Below are 21256 nucleotides of genomic sequence, written 5' to 3'. Positions count from 1 at the left end.
GCTCTGCCGGAGCTCCGCAGAACTTGGCCAGATTAACGTCAGTGTTTTGTCTAGCATTGATGTAAACAATTCACCCAATTCACCTCGCGAAAGGTAAACATAATATTCGCTAGTTGTGGAAATTTCTTTTTACCGTAAGTAGAAGCTCTGATGGGAAAAAAGAGAAGTTTAACTGATGGTGACTGTAAGGGGCAAAATAAAAAAGTGAGGCTAAGTGACTGTGAGTTTTCTGATAAGCCTGTAAAGAAGCGTGCCAATAAATCAATACACAAGCACAAATCAAAGCATAAAAGGAAGAAACGGAGAAAAAAATACAGTGAAAGTTCATCGAGTGATGAAAGCTCTTCCTCTGATTCCTCGTCATCTTCCAGTACTTCATCTACAGACAGCGAGAAGAAGAAGAAACGTCGAGCGAAAAAGAAGAAAGGCCGGCGTGAAAAATCTAAAGAAAGCAAAAATAATGCTGGCAATGTAAAGAAATCTGCAGTGTGTGTTGAAGAGCCATGTATTGGGCCATTGCCGCCAGAAAACTTGAGTGAAAAGGCTAGATCAATGGCACCAATGACTAAGGAAGAGTGGGAGAAACGTCAGAGTGTCGTCAGAAGGGTTTATGATGAAGAAACTGGACGGCACAGGTAACCTTTATCCTATCGCCTTGTTTTCTAAACGAAAGGATTTATTATTAACGTATGGGCCATTTTCCTATCCGCAGGCTAATTAAAGGTGATGGTGAAGTACTGGAAGAAATCGTCAGTCGAGATCGTCACAAGGAAATAAATCGTCAGGCCACTAAAGGAGATGGGTCATTTTTCGAAACTTCTATTCAAAATAAGATTAAACAAACCAAGTGATGACTAATGATAACTACTTGGGCATCGAATTCAAGTGAAAGTATGACATTAATTAATGTTAGCAATTATCTTTATTACACTTTATACAAATAGAATCACAATGTACGTCAAATATATTCCATTAAAATTGATCTCTTATTGGAGACAGGCTGGATGTCTGTTGGTTCCGGCGTGTGAAAATAATCATCTGAAAGAGTGAAATCGAAGATTCATAAGTGAAACTAAAGAAGGAGAACACATAATAAATAAGTATTGAATTTAAATAGCATCATATGTGCAACCAAAAGATAGCAGACAGTGATAATGCAACTGATGACGAACATCTGCAGGAATTCCATCACTATGGTAATGAGTATATACTGCATGATCAAGTAACTTGTCTAAGTCTCCTTATGAATCAACTTACCACATAAAATAAATATATACAAGATATGCCTGAACTTATTATTTACAACTATTATATAACAAAGCATATGCAGCAAAAACCTTGTCTTTCACTCTTTCTCGGCACATATTTGAGAGTATTTCAAGAAATGCTTTTACATAACAAATATGAATTGAATAACTGGTTAAGGGCTCTGAGATAAAGAAGGGGCTTTTTCGATTTTGTTGGATAGGTTTGCAAATGAAAATATTTACTGCTTTGGAAATTATAGTTTTGAGAACCAGGAGATAAGATACAATTCATTAAATTTTTTGCATTAGAAAAACACAAAGATATCATCCAAAGAAAAAAACACCACATCAGCACCTCCCATTAGAAATTTACAAGAACCATTAGATACATAACATGCACATGTGATCTGAGTAATATGACATCTGTACGATTCTACCCTCACCTACTAGCAATAAAGTTATAATATTGGACTTCATACCATCTCTCAATACGATGAATAATACATTTAGTCACATTATTTCTTTCACAAAAGATAGACTTGGGTTATTAAACTATCAGGGAGGACCAAGACCTGCAACTTTGATGTGGGCCATGTAAAGTAATTATTTATGTTTTTTTCCTCATACTCATTGACAAAATCATTTAATGCTAGTATTAGCTTCGTTGTGAATTGTAGAAAGATAATTTAGGATTATTTATTTTTACGTTAAAAAGTTAAATTGAGGAATACCTGTTTTCAACCTTCAGTAAAATTCTACTTTTGGCGATGTTTACATAAAAAACTCATTCTTGTGCTCTACATATATTTAATAAGTATTCTCATACATAAAATTTATACAATTATTGTTGTTAATACATTAAAATGATTAATTGCTATTATTAGCATCTTTGCAGAAAGCACTTGGGGTCATCGCTGGTCACCCTAATTATAATAGCAGTAGATATTTGAAATTTAGGCATTGAACATAACCTAATCATCAAACCTCATATTATGTATTATATATATATGTACGTATTTATTCCATCAGATATGCAATGTAAACATCACTTTTGCAAATTTTTGTTTGTTGATTCAGAAATAATCTTTTTCAATCAATTATTGATTGGTGATAACTCATTTCTTGAATGAGAATTTAATTTAAAGTTGATTTTGACAACATTCTATTCCAAAATGACTCATTTGCTTATTACTCAACCAATGATATTGAGTTCACCGCACAGAAAATTACTTTATCTGCACAATCATCTTCTCACAGGGGACATTCTGGTTCAGTACATAGCAACTAATTGGTGACTCTTATTAACATAGATAGCTATTACCTTTTATTAGATTTTCGGATTATGTTTGCTGGTCTGATGTGCATTAGGACGTATTTATTCTCCAATCTTCTCATAAGGTAAAAGCTGTGATGATTAAGGACGCTTCCTATACAAATCACCCTATGTTTTTCTTTGCCCCATGCTTTTCAAAAACCTCACATTGACTTTTATCGTTATACATATCACACTTGTTCTTGTCATTTACAAGGAATTAATAACTGTAATATATGTAAATAAATTATCTCTGGCCATTTTCCTCTCATCTGAAGCAGAGTTTATTGATAAAGCTTGTTTACTAGAGTCCTCCATTGGCCTTAACACATCTCTCCCAAGATGCAGATATTTGAGCAGCATGCTCTCAGCATCTGTGATGCTCTAAAATATAATGCTAAACATAAAATCTTATTTCTAATCCATTTAATAAATTTACAGAGAGCATTACTTGGAAGTAGAAATCTTTTAGCTGAAAGTGATGTTTCTGTCAACATAATTGGCCCAAAATACAATAGCTACGAAGAATTCCACATTGTGGGCATTTCAGCCAGTTAGGAAAGCCTTTGGGTGTATCACTTAGCCAATAATGTTGAGAAATTTCTGCAAGCTTGCTTATAGTCAGGTTTTGGCAGGAAAATTGTAGGGTTTGTGCCCACTTTTATAGTAAACATTTTCTCTATCAATTTCTTAGCCCACATGTGTTATTGGTACATTGATTTCAGAGTTTTGCATTCCGAGCTCTAATTCCCAGCTGGCACATTATAAGTCATTGAGATAAGGTGAAAGGAAGAAATAAGGAAGTCGCTTCTCAAGTAAGCTTGTTATGGGTTTCTTACGGCCAGGGTGACAAACATCCAGAGTAATGGCAAAATGGATGCCAAACTTTCAGCACTTCCGTAGATGCTGTTATTATCCCATCGTTCCATAGTGTTTATTAAGGCCTTTATGTATTAAAATAATTTTTTTATTATTGGCGCTTCTATATTATGAGGAGAAATAACATCATACCGCCATAATTTGAAAATCATTCACATTTATGAACTGATGGCGAAACGAAGGTCGTAAGAAAAACACACAATTTCACAAGAATAGCGACATACAATAATATAAAAATGCCGGAAGGAACATCTAATAAAAGTATTGTAGTCATCGGGTTATCAAGCCATAATTTAAAATTCATAATTGTTAAAATGTATGGACCTTGAAATTTCAGTTTTTCATGCACATGCCAAACAAGTTTTTTTACATAATTGGATATTTAATTGATAACTACGCCTCAAATTTTTAACAACTGACGTGGTGCAGTGGTTAGCGTACAGGACTTTGGTTACGTAGGTAGCACGTTCGGTTCACCCCAAAGTTCTTTTTTTTTCTTTCCGCCGCATGGATAGAGTACTTGTATTATACTTTATATCTTCTCTAACCAGTTGCTTGCAGTTATTAATTTTTTTCTATTTACGGGAAAATCTGTTATCAGTCGTTAAGCCCTTATAAAAACTCGCTTAATTTCACCGATAGCCTTTAAATTCATGTCGAGATGAGCCGCGTAGCATGTGTAGTACGCTGTTCAGCCGCCTTTGGCGCTCCAACAGAAGTGACTTACGTTGCCTGAGGATATTTGACGGCATTCCTTACCTAATCTTCCCTAACATCTTACCCTTGCCTTATATAAGTCCCTTAGCTTACGATAAGCTGCTTATCAATTTTTTCCGTAAGAAAACCATAAGAAACGGTTAACTCTCTTACTTTGTGCTATCTGGGTTATTGACAAGAACCTCTGAGATTCAATTACCATATTACTTAGGATTATAGATTTCATCCTCCATCTCTTTATTTTATCCTCAATACCTTCCAAATTAGTGGGTATATTGTCTCAGTGCCGTGCCCAAAATACCTGTGGGCACCCATTTTTTGTGATGAAAGCTGTTGTTGAAAAGTTTAGAGCAAAAGAATAACTTTGCATAGGATATTCTGAATAATGATAATGAGGGCAAAGTTGAAAATTGTGACCCTTTTTCTCATGCTTCTCACAAATCCAATGAGGAAGGCCAGCACAAACAAAATTACATGAGAGAATTTATGTATAGTGTGTATTGTATCATATGCGACGCACTTTATTCAGTAAGTGACTCATAGCTTTAATATAAAATATATTCTCAAATTATTGATAATTTCATACATGTATGAAGTGAATCTCTTAAGATACAGTCAAAAGTATCTTTACCTTGACTCTGCCAATGTTACAACAACTATGTAGTTCCCTCTGAACAGCAAGAACTGAATCTGGTGTTTGTCTGTGCACTGATTTTTTTAAAGTATTCTACCGATTTATGTAGGTTTTCAAAGAGTATTCTGGTAGTCTCCCTTCCCTTCATGAACCTCCCTTGTCAATTAATAATAAGGCCTACTCCCTTTGAAATCCTATTCTCTTCCTTCCAACATTCTATCCTACAACACTGTTTTCAACATCTCCTACCCGCTCAGTACTCATTCCATCCAAACCTTCTGTCTCCTCCGTACTGCATCTAAAAGCTCCCTCTCCTCACCCATACCCAGCTCCTGTCCTCATTGCGTCCTGCGTTCTGTCTTCATTTACTGTCACTTAAAATGATTAGGATAGTTGGTTGCCTTTTTCTTATTTACTGTTAGGTATGCTCTCATATGGAACAAAATGGCCCTAACTAATAGTTAACGTGAAAATCACAGTATAGTAAAGTTGTAAAAGAAAAGAATAAGCGTGAAACATTTATCGCTGAAAATGTCATTCCATGTTCGTTATCGCTGCATTAATGGTCTCTAGTTGTCTCGGTACGAAATGCAGTAGGCCGTCTCAAGGGTGTCTCATTGCTATGATATATAGAGGTTTTACGATGTAAAGAGGTTCACTATAGGGAGGTTTGCCTATAAATTTACATGTAAATCTGACGCAACCAGAATTATTAAGAAAATTTTTATGCATATCAAACATTTTCTGCTAAGTTGATGTGAAAATTGTGTACGCATTGTTAAAATATGTCACAGAATTCCATGAAACCAAATTTCCAAGTAACAAAACAATACAAATATTTTGTGAAATACTTTTAGCTCTCAGTAAAAAATTTATCTTTTTTTGGATTTCTTAAATTTTTTTTTAATATTGTGGTTTCTTCACCCTAATTGTCACATTGCAAAATTCTGGTCCATCAATAATTTCACTTATCGTATAACAGTTGATGAATTTGAGGAAAACTGATTAGGTTAAATCACATAAATGATTAATAACAGTAGCTATTCATTGTACAATTTTACAAGCAAAAAATAATGTACATCAAAAACTATTCTGTTATAAATTTTGAAAACCGTTCGGGCAATATAAAAAACAAAATTTAATTTAATTACTTACAAATTGGCTTATGCATCTATCTTCCCTTCCGTCTTCTGTGCTTGCCTTTGCTTGTAACTTCAGATGGTGATGAGAGAGCTCCAGCACCAACAACTACTTCACCCCCAGCAATGTCATCACGATCAGGTGACTGAGCAATTTGGTTCTGTGCCTCCAAGTAAAACATAATATCACGAAGTTGCTCTTTCAGGCTTTGTATTTCCTGAAATAAGAATGAATATATTCATCACGTTTTTCAAAAAAGCAATTGACTGCTCCAAAGAAATAGCTAAATTGCAAACCTTTTCTTTCTCCTTCTGCTGCTCTTCAAACTTTTTCTCCAGTGAAATAAATTTCTCATGCCAAATGGACTGGTTATGCTGCATTCCTTTACTCATTTGCTTTTCTTCTTGAAGTTCAGTCTGGATAGCATTTAACTTAGCAGAAAGCTGTTGCACCTATGAAAAACAAATACAAACCTTTAATTTTCATTTATTTTACCAAGAAATTCTTCAAAGCACTACCATTGTCTCTCAAAAAACAAATCAATTTGAAATTATGGGAATTGCACTGATAGTAGTGAGTGAGAATTTATTATCTTAAAGACAGGACTTTTTCTACACGGGGAAAAACTCAATTCTGTTGAACATTTGACATGCAAAAACATACAATTGCAAATACAACAATGAAGGCAATCTTAAGGCTAAAAAGAGATTAAACAGGCTAGTACTAATAATGTGGAGCACTAATACCCAAATATTGCAGGAGGAGAATATGATAAAATACACCACATATGCAAAATAGCACCTTGAATCTTCTACAGCTTCTATTTTTTACAACTAGATATTCTAAACCCACCTTTCTTTCTTGAGCTTGCTTTTCCCGAAGTGTAGCCGCAAGTTTTGACTGTAGGGTATAATTTTCTTCAGTTACTCTTTTGGCTTTTTCTTTTAATTCAGATTGCTGTAAAATACAGATAAGAACATAAAGGCTAATGCATGGGAAAAAAAATCCTCCAAAACCTATTATCGCAATGACATAGCAGATACATACTTTGTAATAAAAGGGTATATTATCCTGAAGCATTAAAACAAGCAGTCACTAAAGGAACCCATCCAGTACATAAATAAGGAATGCATTTCAAATGCATAAAATTCTCCATATACTTTCTTATTACTGCTATGAACTAGCTGGTGGGGAAAGTGACAGTATCTATGAGGTAAAAACTTCCAGAAACTTTGAATAATAAGAAAGGGACATTCCAATGCCTTTGAAAGCAATGCCGATGCTTTGCCAAACAACTATGAAACCATCAGAATTGATTTTATTTTAATGCTAAAGATCTCCATTTTAGAAGTGATTTTTTGAGCTTCCAACACGATTTATTTCCTGCAAACTGCCCCTTCTCCTGCCTGTAGTTGTCAAAAATATCACCCATGCCGCAACAGCCATCAAAAACATTTTTCCTCTTTTAAATGCTCTTTGAAGGAGGTTGAATACATTTTTTGATCACCTAATAATTAAACCAGTGTAATGAAACTAGGGTAGAAGGAGTGCTTTCCTTACTAGTGTAGAATGTGTAGATTTTCCCATAACATTAAACTTAAATTTCCATTACACTAGTAGCTCTATTTTTGTTAAAATTTACTCTAACCACCACTTACCATGCTTCCTACTTGTCATATAAGATGTAGAGAGCTTGAAAGAACAATGCATAGTGGCAATAATGTATTGATTGGGCACTTTTGTTTCTTACCTGGGAATAACTGCACTTATTAATGCTATTTCTAAACATGAAAAAATCAAGCACCAATAAAATCAAAACCCAATGACAGTACTGTATACTTATAGAACATCTTATTGCAGCTTGATCATTCACTCATCACTTGTATAGCTTATTCCCTCCCAAGGCAAGACAATAAAGGATGACGTCAGGACCCTACACATAACTAGGGTAGGAAAGAGACAAACACATATGTACTTGGGTTTTCAACGACTGGCAAACTCAATGTTGATCAGGTCCAAAAACAGAGAAATTTTTGTTGCATATCTGTTCTGAAGTACATCTCATTCTAAATTCTTGGCCACTTTTGCCACACCAAACTGCAATTATTCCCACTTTTTTAAATCACTTAATTAATATTAAAAATAATAAGAAAAGATAGATGAGAAAGTAGGGCAACACAGAAATCCAGGTTGGAAGCTTACAAAAAGGTGCTGTTATAAAAGAAAGACAAAGATTATAAGAAGAGTAGTAGAGAGGAGAATTTAATGGGACAAATCAAGAGTTACAAGGGTCTGATGAAAATTATCACTGAGAATAGGTGGAAGGGAAGAATGGGAAAGGGTGGGACAGGTAGACCATAGATGAGATACATAGAACAGGTGATCAAGGACGCTATGCATAAGAATTATGTAGGCATTATAAGACTAGCAAAGGAAAAGTGAGAGGAAGGCTTGGTCAAACCAATATTATGATTCATGACAGTTGATGATGAAGGAAGGATAACCAGGAGTGATATTGTACAGCTAATTTATATTAATATAGCCATTTTGGTCCACAATCAACATATGCATAAGCAATAAAAATTAGATAGCAGTGGCATATGGGTGTATCTTTTATGACAAGTGGTGCAGACCAGCTTTCATGGTGATGGTATTTCACCACAAATAGGTCATTAATGATTAAACATTCATTTCCAATAATTTAGAAGTGCACAACAAAGATTATAAATAAAGTATGCATCCTTGTACTGCATGTAATTAGGAGGACACACTATATTATTATCTTTAAACTTTGGCACGGTGACATGAACTAGTTTTTTAATCAATGTCATGATACGGCAGACTGCTAGACCACTACAGTGGAACCCCGATTTATCGTTCCTGCATTCATCGTTTTCCCGCATTCATCGTTTGCCGCTCCTGGTCCCAAATTAAGTTCCATAAAGACAATATAATTTTTTCCTGCATCTATCGTTCCCCGAAGTATCGTTTTCCCGCATTGATCGTTTGAAGATCGCGGTCCCGTCGAATAATTTTCCCGCATTCATCGTTTGATAAAAATGAGAGGAAGTGTTTACAACGTGTTATTTATGGCTAATAAGGACAGACACATAGTTTGAATCTTACCCAGGAGATTGAAATGCGATAGGGAGAAGCAGAGTGCCGTGGGATAGTTACATTAGCGCATTTCCCAAGATCCGGTATCCCCCTCCATTCAGCACTCACCTCCCCCCGGTTGAAGCTTTCCTCTTCTCCTCTCCGAAGTAAAAAAAGGTCCCAGCTCGAGCAGGGATCGTATTACGACGACCTTAGCTTCAAAAGAAAATATCAAGCTACTCGAGAACAGAAGAAACCTTTTTCACGCCTCCCCCTTTCTCGACCGCTGACTTTTTTTTTAGCCAACTCGATTCAAAGATCCCCACTTCTGGAGGTCAACTGCTGCATGAATCACCAATTAGCCCAAAAGGTGTCTAAAAATGAATTTCGGTAATTGGTATTATCCTTTTATTAGATTGAGATATTATTGATATGCACTTAATTCAGTAAAGAATGATACCAAACACGACGTATTTCTAACGTTATTTAAGCATTTTAAGCAAGGAAATATGTAGTTGGAATAATACGATGGTGATTTCTGGCGAATATCGATATCCTCGCTGCTGATAGTGAGCTTCACGGCAGTTGATGCGATTTTTTTTCGAAAACAGGGCGTCTGGCTACAATTTATGAGTTATGCTACAAGTCTCACTTGTCTGAGTTGCTAACGAAGCGATGTCTTCTCAGGATATTTTGTTTCTCTCTACTAGCAATCTGAATTCATCTGCTCATCTAGAGCTACGCTACTTATTGTTAGAAATGAGTGGGTAAGTAGCCTTCTCTATAGGATAAAAAATTTCATTGCGCCATCATATGGTCATGCTTCACCCTCTGCAGTAAGCTCTGCTTACGCCGTACGCGATAGCATTAGTGCCGAACTTCACCTCGCACGAGTGGTTCCGTACTTTCCGGGGTGGGTTGACTTAAAACTAGCGAGTGTTTTCTGTGTGGGTTCAATGGAGTCCAGTTTCATTTTTATTAGTTTTATTCTTATTCGTCTTCAGACCATGGCCCTTCCGAAGACACAAGTGAGAACTTTAAAAGATGGACTGAAAATAATTGATGATGAAGAAAAGAATCCGGGCTAGAAATGCGTGAATATTGCAGAACGCCTTGGTATGTCTGGTAGCACATGACGGCAGGGGTGGGGGTAGAGCGAGATCCCTGGTGAAAACAAGAAGTGGGATGAAGCCGAGGATTAGGTGGGCGTGCCGCTGACGATTAACACCACATTGCCTCAATCATATTAAAAATTTAAATGCTAGAAAGGAACATTTCAAATAATAAACTATTTTTGGCCTTCTTGATCCATCTCATCACCAATCACTGCGACGGCGAAATCAGTTGTTTGAGGCATAACACGCACATTTCTCTCATAAATACGTGTACTTGAAATGGCATTTGATTGATAAGAATTTTTACATCAGACAGAAATGCATAATAGCAGTGAAAATTCCGAGTGGAGTGCAAACATTTTTTAGCATGGCGGCTTGTTCCTTTAGGATATTTGAAAGAGAGATAAGTCGAATCAACAATATGACCTAAGTGTTTCGATAAAGTAATAATATTCCCGTAATCAGCTAAAATCTTGTTTAAATCCATTAATGAATATCATAATTCGCAAAAATCCAGCGTTTCCTGGGACATAGGCAACCCGGACAAACATTCCCGCATCAATCGTTTTCCCGCATTCATCGTTTTTTTCATCCATCCCCCTGAAAAACGACAGATCGAGGTTCCACTGTAAATGTATATTCAACTCAAAATATACTGTAACTCATGAGACAGCCCTCTCAGCCCATAATATATGTAATGTCATTCTCCCCACGGCTCCTGACAGCCTGTCTCATGAACACCAAACAAATGCCATCAAAAAAAATGATGTCACCATAATCGCTTATCAATGTGTCATTTTAGCAATTCTCCCCTTAGACAAATCTTAAGGCTTTTAAATCTTCTACATTTTTGGAATTCAAGTGAATTATCTTAGAAATGGAAATTTTAAAAGGTGCTTGGACCAATTTCCAAAATTTTCAGTTCAACATAGAAGAGATGCAGAATAATAGGTATGTACATAGGTAGTGCTCAATATCACATATTTGGGTCTTTATAATTTTGATTGGACTTTTTAATATGTAGTGAAACAGGCTTTCACTAGGAATCTACAGTTTTGCAGGGAGAAACATTAAAGAGTTAAAAAAATACGTCCAATTTCTTGGCTTCACTCACCTCTAACTCAGACTTCTTCTCAAGCCGTGACATTGCTTCTTCAAAGTATAGTCTCTGAGATTCGAGCTGACTAGTCAACAGATATGTGAATTCGAGCTGTAGAGAATCTAGTTTCTCATCACTTGAACCATGATGATGGCACTTCCCAGTGGTGCTGCACTCTGACATTTCACAATTATTGCCAGAGCCACACAGTCCATCACAGCCACAACCAACCTCCCGCCCACCATCACTGTATCTTCCACCTCCAACCACTTCTCCACTGCCTCTACCATCACCCACTTCCACCAGTTTCCCGTCTGCTTTGTTTTGCAGCAAACGGTGGACAAAGTTATCCCCCACATAGTCCCACACTCGATTGCTGCCAAGTTGCATGGAGTAGCAATGCTGGGTCTCCAGAAAGTGCCTATAAAAATTGCAAAAGACAGTGTTAGCTAACATCAAATCCAATCACATGAATGTATTTTAATTGCATTAATCACTAGTAGCAGGAGTCAAAGTAGATTGAATAAATTACCATAACACTTATGAAGGATAAAAGACACTAAAGAGAACTATTGTTTCATTGAAAATATCACTTTTCTTGGGATTTTCAATTTTGGCAATTTGGCAAGTGACAAAATTAAACACTTATAAATAAAGGGTTAATAAAATAGAAAGCTAGGTTAACTAAAAAGAATACGCACTGAAAACTTACACCTCTTTGAGCTACGAAGTTAGTACCCTTTTCCTCCTAAGGCAATCATAGATCAATGGATCTTTACATCTAAGCCATAACAAAGACCATGCAAAGTACGTACATAATTAGATAGAGACTATTCATAGAGACATAATTAGATATCAGTAGAATTTCTTAGTACATATACTTTTTACATCAAACTTCTTAAAGTCTCATGCATGATTAATTTAACAAACTTCTTTAGTCTTATACGTACTACAGATAGAGTGGTTAACTCACTTGTAAGCATGACCCTGAACATAACGTCCACATCCCACATGGCCACATATGAGACATATCCATAAAGATTCTGAAGACTGACATTCAAAACATCGACTGTCAGCTGCCATTTCTGGAGTTTGAACAAATCTGCACACTGGACATCTGAAATGAGTTTAGTTCATTATTGGTACCTTTTAGCTATCATTGCCATCAAAGACATCATGCTTCTATTATACTTGAAAATAATAGTTAAATATCTCCATTTTTCAAATTTAAGCACAAATAACAAACAAACTATTTTTGGTAAGCCTGAATAAATTACATGAAAGGAATAAAAGCCATCAAAATGAGTGGATTTTTTAACTTTGTATATAAAGCCATTGCCATCTCCTTCTAATTCTTCCAATGTACTGAGTCAAAATTTGAAACAAGGTTTTGAATAACAGTAGAAAAATAAGTGGAATACTTTCAAAATGACTTACGTATAATCTCCCCACTTTGACAAGCAACTGCCATGAAATGAATGGTTGCACAAGATAGTCAGAATACCATCAACAGATTCATCCATGCGTTCCAAACAAACAGGGCAAGTTGGAAGTTCTGTGTGATGAGGTGGAGGCCACAGAACAGAATCCCCTGCATCTTCATGTAGTGTCTCAACCCTTGACACATATGCCAAATTGCATACATTTTCTTCCATTGAATTAAAAGGAACTCCATTAAAACTCCTGTAAAATTCATCAGCTGCTTCCTGAAAAGAAGAATTTTTCAAAATTCTAATCTCACTTCACTGTCCTTGACTTTGAAAATGAGAAATAAGGATGCCATATCTTCAGTAATTCATACTTTAGCACCAACACCAAAAAATTCAATTTTCAATTCCATGGATTTATTTTAGGTTAATCATGGTTTAATATTCAATTTCTTCAAGTCCCAATATTTCTGTCACTAAACCTAGCCCCCTCATGGGATCCTGCATATTACGCATCCGTTTTCAATTAATCATATTTTCTATCAGAGAAAATGAAATGATGCGCTAATGAAGAATCAATGCCTACTGTTAAAAAAATGCAACAAAAATTTTATAGGATGACAACAGCCAACAAAGAGACCCCTCTAATATCAAGACTTATGTTGGATCACCCGGGGAGGAACTGGACAGGAAGGAAAAAGGAAAGAGGTGCCGCCACGATGGGAGCCCGCCGACGCCTCCGGGAAAGGATAGGAGCGGAAGGGAGGGGACGAGGGAAAAACACCCCAACACTATAGAAGCGAAGGGGGCCTACTATTAGTGAAATCAAGCATATGCAATTAATGTTCTGCCGATCCTAGTGGATTTTCCTATGAGGAAGAAAAATCCAATCGGTAGATTCGATCGATGCTGCTGATCGAGCTGCTAAGTACAGTACAGATGCATTTCAAGGGAAAAACTTTAAATGAAGTAGACAAATCACATGCTTCCCTGAAAATCATCTCATCCTCATGCCTTGCCAATCATCATGCAAGACAAAAAAAAAAAAAAACTAGGGAAGGGAGTTGATGCCATTCCCTGACCATTTTTTATATAAGGTAAGTTTCTATCTGCAAATTAATTTATTCAAAATGACCAACTCTAAGAAAAAACAGCACTAGCCATATTAGATATAACTGAGAATTGCATTTTCAAGTCAGAAACCAATCCAGTGACCCAGTTTTGATGTAAAATATCTTCTGCAGCTTTGCAGTCTTCGATAAATTTTGGATGACCATGACTTGTTTCACAAGAAAAATAGTTGAGTAAGCATTGGAAAGGGACCCAATTCATTTACATGGCGTGCAGTCTCCAGCTACAATAATGTCTTTTCAATATCAGTCCTAAAGAACGAATTCCACTCACTCTTAGGATCTTGACTTATTCTAAGGAAAATCTCGGTCAACATTACCATTGAGAAATAAGGCTTTTGAAAATTTCACATCTTTCAAAATTACACATTTATTCATTGCAGGCCAAAGAGATTGAATTAAAACATAATAACGTACTTCCTTAGGCTCACCGTTAGTATACTTTTAAGGAGCTTGCTGAAATTTTCTATTGCTTTCGCAACAGACTAAAAGTTATCCACTATAAAATCTAAAGGAAAAACGCAAGAGGTTCGAGCTGGTACTTCACAAATCTCCTCTTAGAGAAAGCTGCAATTCCAGAAGACACTGCATGGGGCACAACAGAACACCTATCAGAGCCAAACAAGCTTCTGCTAGCACCAGACGAAGAGCGAGAACTTCTTTTTCTGCGATAGAGAATACCATTCACGAAAAAGAGCTCCACAACGCCCTTTCTTAGCGCTCCATGTTAAAGAATTCCACAACATTGGTTGCCATCCTTGAGATGACAATATTTATGTGCCAAAAAAATACCTTAGATTTGAAGTCAGGAACTTAAAATTTCAAAGGACTGCCACTAAAAAGTCGTGATCCAATGGTGTTGAGACATCATGCACAAGAGAATTTTGAGGCTAGGCCAAAATAAGTCCTTACTGAACAAGGGTGGGAACCCAAACATTTTTGGTAGAATATGATAAATGCTAGATATGATAGCTAGCAGCTGCAAGTTTCATCCCTCCAGTGAAATTGCTACCATGCTCTATTCTTTTTTCCTTACTTACTTACTTACACTCGTAGGGAACAGTTATGCACTTCGTTAATCAATTGAATCAAGGTTTTGCAAATTAAAGGTTCTTTTGCATAGTTTTTGCTAAATGCATGTACACGAAACCAGGACAGTAGTTTGAAAGTATTTCACTTTATAAAGAAGAGGTTCAAAAATGAGGAATTCTATTTTATATTTGGCTATTTATCTCCATCACACCGAAAACAGCATCGTACAGCATTTAACACCAGTTAAATTCAACAAACAACAATAGATAATCACAAACGTCCATAAGATGGATAGGGCAACCTGTGTAAGCAAGAATCATATATGCCAATGTTACTTTGTCAGGCAAGACTTTACCTTGCTTTCATCAAGGCCAGCAACAAAACTAAATTACAAATAAATTGATACATAAAATCTCGAGTTCACTTAACATGTTTTCTAACAGGGTGATAGTGTATATTTGCAGAAATTATTATCTGATATCAAATACTTTGTGAGGAAATTACATCATATATGTACATAGAAAAGATGATAAAAATGACATCTCTAGTCCTTGTCAATGACTTGACTCTCACCTGAGAACGAAACTTGACTAATGCCATGTATTGATTTGGGGTTGAATCACGAATAATTCGAAGATGCTGCATATCAGCTTGGCAGGCAGCCGTGAATAAAAGGAGATCATGACAAGTCACTGATGCAGGTACTGCGAGCATACACACCATCTCACTTCGTTCCACACCGGACTCGATAGAGGTTAATTCACTGAAAAAAAAAGATATATAAAGGAGCTTGTCTCAAGCCAAATATTATAGTAAAAATAAAGTCAAAAAAAGCACTTTGTGTGAAAAGTAGAGACAGCAACATTATTTATTTTCAAGACCATTGTTTCGACTAAGAATATTATCGAGTACCAACACACTGTTTTGTACATGGCAGAAGATTTTTTTTATAACTGTGATGATGCTCTAAGTTGAAATAACATTAATAATAAAATTATGTGAAATTACCAAGGCTTTGTTTTGCAATTGCAATGAGTAACAATGTCCATGAAGTCATGTCTGAGACAACAACAGAAATACAGTAAAACCTCTTGACATCATAATGGAGGGGACCAAAATTTGGGCAATTTGAAGTATGGAGGTTCACTATAGAGAGGTTTCACTGATGGGCACCATTTTTTCATATCCTTCGGAAATGAAGGCACTACTATCTTTTAAAACATTATATTTATGTGTTTAAACAAACATGCATGCATTCGTGAACATGTATTTATTATTTAATAATTACAGAAAGCGAGCGCTACCGCACGATTTTTACCATGATTCGAGAGAAAACCATGTGATCTCTCTAAACCCTTTCACTGCCACCGGGCCGATATATATCGGCCCTCGCTGGTTGAGTGAAAACTTCTGGGGGCTGATTTATCGGCCCGACTTATTTGACTTTTTTTTGTTATTGTGGCCTTTTCAACGGCTGTAATTCATGTAAACCCTCATAATCTATGTATGGCTGTAAGATATAAATATATCTTAAGTATTGGGAAAAAATCTGGAGGTATTATATAAAATTAAATAGCTGAAAAATTTTAAAATCTGAAATGTTGCAAATTCCGGAAAATAGCCTTGGCAGTCTTCGCACATACCACCTGAAATGGGCTGGCAGTAAAAGGGTTAATTCAACAGACACTCAAAATGATTAGGATAGTTGGATACCTTTTTTCTTATTTACTGTTAGGTATGCTCTCATACGGATGAAAATGGCCACAACTAATGATGAACGTGACAATTACAACATAATAAAGGTGTATAAGAAAAAAAAAACGGGAGAAAGAATTATCACTGAAAATATCATTCCATGTTACAAATTTATATGTAAATCTGATGGGACCATAGTGATGGTATGAAGTATGGAAGTTTAAAGAGGTTCTCTATATAGAGGTTTTACTGTAACACTAAATTAAAATTTAATTACCCATCCACACTGCAGGTTTTGGAAGTGGAAGTGCCTTGCACCAGATGGGATATGGAACCAAAGAATTTAGTATACAATTTAAATATGACTATTTAATATTATAATGTACTACCCAATAATCATGAATTGAAATATCTATGAGATTGGATACAAAAAATACACGTGTAGATGTAAAAGGAACATCTGAAGCTAGTACTTTACAGTAGCAATGTCCGCACTGCTTTTATATAAAATAATTTCATCCATTTCTTCGTAGGTATCAGAAAATTCGTCGTTTAGGACTGCCTGTGCTAGTATTATAAGCTGAATACAACTTTTGCTAGCTGCTGAGAGATTTCTACGAACATCTTTTGTACCAAAAGTGTTATTTTCAAAGTGACAAATCCCGCTAATCTACTGATGACAATCACAGTGCCAGTGGTTGTAATGCACAAAGTTTGACAGGGTTGAAAAATATTGGCCAAGAGTTAAAATTATTAGTTTTCCATCGTGATTGAATAGTAAACAGCATACTTTTAAGCAATTCATAAATGTCTGGCAGTAATGTAAAAATTGTCAGGGGTATGTTCAACGTATATATGACATTTCATGATCAAGCTGTCAAGATCAAAGCTATGTGTGAAGTTTGTTTTTCCATTATATCAACAAATAGCAGTGAGAAAAGTCGCTTGTGCCACTTGTGTGGGCTAATGTGAGGCTTTAAACCTGTGAATAAATATCTAGTAATGTTCATCATAAAGAGCTCTGTGATTGTAAGTTGTTCATGATGAATATAAGAATGGTAGTGACTTCCAGTTTTGATGATTGTATTTGCCTATTTCGCACTATATTTTTATGGTGTGTGCTGGCGCACTATTTGTGGATTTACCTATATTATTGAAATACATTGTATCTTGTGTGTGTGTTAGTGGCAGAACTGATTCAGGATCTCACATGTGAATTGTGTGCAGACTGTATTGCTGTGAATTCATATTCATGAAACCAAGGATATGGTGAAACTCTGTTACATAATCATGAAATAAAAAGTTTCTTTTAACAATAAGTCCATATCTTGTGTTTCTCTGTCTATTGCGTTCCATAGATAACTTCCTAGAAGTTATTTTTCATTATATTGGAAAGTGATTCCCCAGTGCTCTCTGAATTGGCATTAGCTTTCCAAACCCTTTATTTTTTGGGTCAAACCTCTTATATGAATCGTGCTTAACGTAAACCATTACTCAATTAGAGTGGGTTCATGCAAGCGATTGGGGGAAAGAAAGAACCATCTAAATAGGCCTGAATTAAGGCCGTTTTACACAGTACACGGAATTGCGCAATCTGACGTACGTGCGTAGGCACAATCAAAATTGCGTCGTGTAAAGCGGTGAATTGCTAGAACACATGCGAGAATGCGTGGATTCAAGATGGCATAATAGCCCTTGTTCTAATTTCGTTCATGCATTCGTGCAATTCCACGCCATTTTAGAAATAAATGCAGCTCTAACCTGCGCAATTTCGTGCCCCATGCAAAACGGCCTTTAGATTGCTGCAATAGTATGCGGTGTGCAAGCAAAATAATTTTGGAAGGTCGCCATGCGACCTTCCCATAACGTGGATTATCGGAAACTAATGACGTTGAGGGCATGTTGTAGCGACGTAACCGCCACTCCTGTGACATTAATGGAACCTCACATCGATCACATCGCGACGTGCCAGTGATGTTGCAGGACCGTCCGTTGCTACTGGGGTTATGACTAATCTAAATAAAAGAAATGATTCTTTTACTATAATTTCCTCTGAGGAGGACAATACAGTAAGCTAGAGATCATACATTTCCATAGGTAGTGGAATAGAGAGGAAGAAATGGTCACTTAATGGTTCTTCCACTTTCACACAACTGTCAGGAAAAGAACATCCAACAAAGTTGTCTCTGAATTCATCTTAAGTGTATCATAAGTTTGTCACAAATTTATCACTGGAATCCTTAACCCTGGCAGCCCTAGTTGTTGCAATATTTGATGCCATGTTTTTCCTTCTTCCAATCATAGTTGATCGGTCAATAAACTAGTTTTCTAACTAATTAACTAAATGATTAATTAGCTTTATTTCTGTCCCAAGACATCACATCAGTGCAAATGGTTCTCAATATCATATCTTCTATCAGCATTTCATCTAATTGAAGCATCCTTCCATGACTCCTTTACTCTGCAATCAGTATCACAAGAAAGACATCCATTTTGCTTGTTTCCCTCTTTCAACAGCTTTTCTTTTCCCACATGACATCTGTTTCTCTTGATCTGGCACTGTCCCCACTTTTTAATCACCTTCAAAACTTCTGTCTTGTCAGCTTTGCAACCTTTTCTAATGTTAGAACAGATGGAGACAATATTTGAGTCAACAAATAATGAATAAAATGGAATAGCAGGCCATGTAGAAGGATGGATTTTGTTGAGGGTGAAGAGTGTCAAAAGAGAACAATCAGATAAAATTGAAACCAGTCGAGACAAAATAGAATGAAAATCAATTTTATTGAGTGGATTTAAAAAATATATATTTCACTTGAACGAATAAAAATGTAAAAGTTTTTTCACAAGGATTTCTATACTAAAACTGTTATCATGAAGGACAGCAATAACTTCTTCCCCATACCAGCCGGTACGAAAGATAAAATAATAGCGATAGATGACAGCAACATAAGTTAACAAACTTTGGATTACAAGAGGCAATGATTCACATTGGAATTTGATGAACATTAATCTAATGCATCGACTTTACGGAACAAGCTTAATGTTACCATAATTTATAAGCTAAGGGCACTGTCCTAATTAAAATTTATATAAATACATGCTACCACTTGAAAGGTACCTATTACAAAATGAAGACAACATCAAACCCACTTTAACGTTAGCCCCAATTGGGCCTTAAGGCAAACAATAGAGCAGTAAATAATGAAATTGAATAGAAAAATAAGGTGACTTATTAGCTATGATGATATTCCGATGATACATCTGTCACAGAACTGTTCAGTCAACTCGCTTATTTCTTACAGCAAGCTGAATTTCCGATGAGGGCGTCAAGTTTACATAACCCACCGTATCTTTACGGTTTTTCATTCGCCTCAAGCTTTTCAAACCTCACCGCGCTAAGGAGGTTAAGTTATTTATGCTATTGGACATATACTCACTTTTCTTTGTAGAGATGAAGCACCCCTTTCGTGATTTCTACAAAAGGGTTTCCTGAAATAAAGCCTAAGGTCTCGGGCAAACGTTGTTTGCTTATTTCTGCAGACCGTTGGTCGCATGCTTCACTTATTGTTTCTGAATCGCTTCCTTTCTCTGGAAATATAAAGAAATTTCGGAGGATTAATTCGGATAGCTCGTATTCAGCAGTAAAAAACGTAAATGAAAAATAAAGTGAAATATTACCACAGGATTTTATAGGAAATACTGATGAATCGGAGGTATCACCAGTAGTACTTTTTTTGCTGTTATCATTTTTGATATCAATTCCATGCACATTTGAGTCTTTCTCCGTTTCATCATTCTCTATTGGATCTTGCGATTTATTTTCATACGTCTCAATTGTAATCTCTTGCATTTCTCTTCGACCTCTTACTTTCCTCACTAGCATTTGAGTATCTTTGCTGCTTGACGCGATATTATTGCACTGTTTTTCCTCGGCTGCCATCGATCGTAAGTATTTGGGAGCTAGAAATACAGAGCAACATGATTTCTTTTAACAACTTGAAATTGTTAACAAATAATACAATCCTTTGATACACCCTAAAAAGCATTGGGGGCATATGACAACAAATACCTGCACAAAACGCTACCTTTACCTGTGAAATTTAGATGATCTAAAAGGGGAAAGCCATCACAAATTTCAATCCGAAAAACACAAAGTGTCACTGCTGTGGACATCACACCACATTATTAACCACACAAAACCTTCTTCCCAAAAATTATTTCAGCTTCACCAACTGAACAGCTGAATACAACATAAACACAACAGATATGGCGATCGAATCGGCCAGATGAGTGATATGTGCGCTGCATACATCAACTGTGACCTTGACATAGATGTTTGGGAGGAAAAAAATGACAACATTGACAGAATATTGCAGCAGATTTTACCTTGTTCATACTCTATAATGAAATTGGACTTTACCATTTTAAAAACATCGAAACAATAGCGTCATAGCTAATAAATCAGAAACCATCCCACACTTCCGACGGAATTGTCATCGGAGAACCATAAAGGAAAAGAAATAATAAATTGTGTTCGAGGAAAAAAAAATCCTTAAGGAAGATAACTTTTACTAAACTTAAGATAACTTTTACTAAAATCAAATTGCTTCAAAATAATTAACGAACCTTTCGGGGAAGACAAAAAAGTATGGGCCTGTCCGGGATTTGAACCCGGGACCTCTCGCACCCGAAGCGAGAATCATACCCCTAGACCAACAGGCCTTGATCGT

The 21256-nt window shown here is 36.1% G+C and overlaps 2 protein-coding genes and 1 non-coding gene across 4 annotated transcripts; 1 reads left to right on the top strand and 2 right to left on the bottom strand.

Moving 5' to 3' along the window:
• The first annotated feature begins 46 nt into the window (after window positions 1-46).
• LOC124155975 (ADP-ribosylation factor-like protein 6-interacting protein 4) lies at window positions 47-1283 on the top strand. 2 transcript variants are annotated; one of them, XM_046530224.1, is made up of 3 exons: window positions 47-635; window positions 713-891; window positions 1000-1283. In XM_046530224.1, the coding sequence occupies exons 1-2, from the start codon at window positions 151-153 to the stop codon at window positions 849-851; spliced, it is 624 nt and encodes a 207-aa protein (XP_046386180.1). In that variant the 5' UTR covers window positions 47-150; the 3' UTR covers window positions 852-891; window positions 1000-1283. The 2 variants fall into 2 exon arrangements, with proteins under 2 accessions (XP_046386180.1, XP_046386179.1); XM_046530223.1 differs by having other exon boundaries at window positions 713-1283.
• LOC124155969 (BRCA1-associated protein) lies at window positions 904-20848 on the bottom strand. The gene is made up of 11 exons (XM_046530211.1): window positions 20618-20848; window positions 20205-20486; window positions 19964-20114; window positions 15402-15591; window positions 12677-12945; window positions 12213-12356; window positions 11255-11660; window positions 6782-6886; window positions 6226-6381; window positions 5945-6146; window positions 904-1038 (listed from the first exon to the last, which is right to left on the bottom strand). The coding sequence occupies exons 1-10, from the start codon at window positions 20697-20699 to the stop codon at window positions 5961-5963; spliced, it is 1971 nt and encodes a 656-aa protein (XP_046386167.1). The 5' UTR covers window positions 20700-20848; the 3' UTR covers window positions 904-1038; window positions 5945-5960.
• Window positions 20849-21176: 328 nt separating this feature from the next.
• On the bottom strand, window positions 21177-21248 carry Trnap-cgg. The gene has a single exon. It is a non-coding gene; the product is annotated as a tRNA-Pro (tRNA).
• Between the last annotated feature and the right edge of the window lie 8 nt (window positions 21249-21256).

Source organism: Ischnura elegans, chromosome 3, assembly GCF_921293095.1.
Source record: "Ischnura elegans chromosome 3, ioIscEleg1.1, whole genome shotgun sequence".
NCBI classification, from domain to species: Eukaryota; Metazoa; Arthropoda; class Insecta; order Odonata; family Coenagrionidae; genus Ischnura; species Ischnura elegans.
The sequence above is the reverse complement of the archived record's forward strand: the minus strand, read 5'-3'. Positions and strand labels throughout refer to the sequence as shown.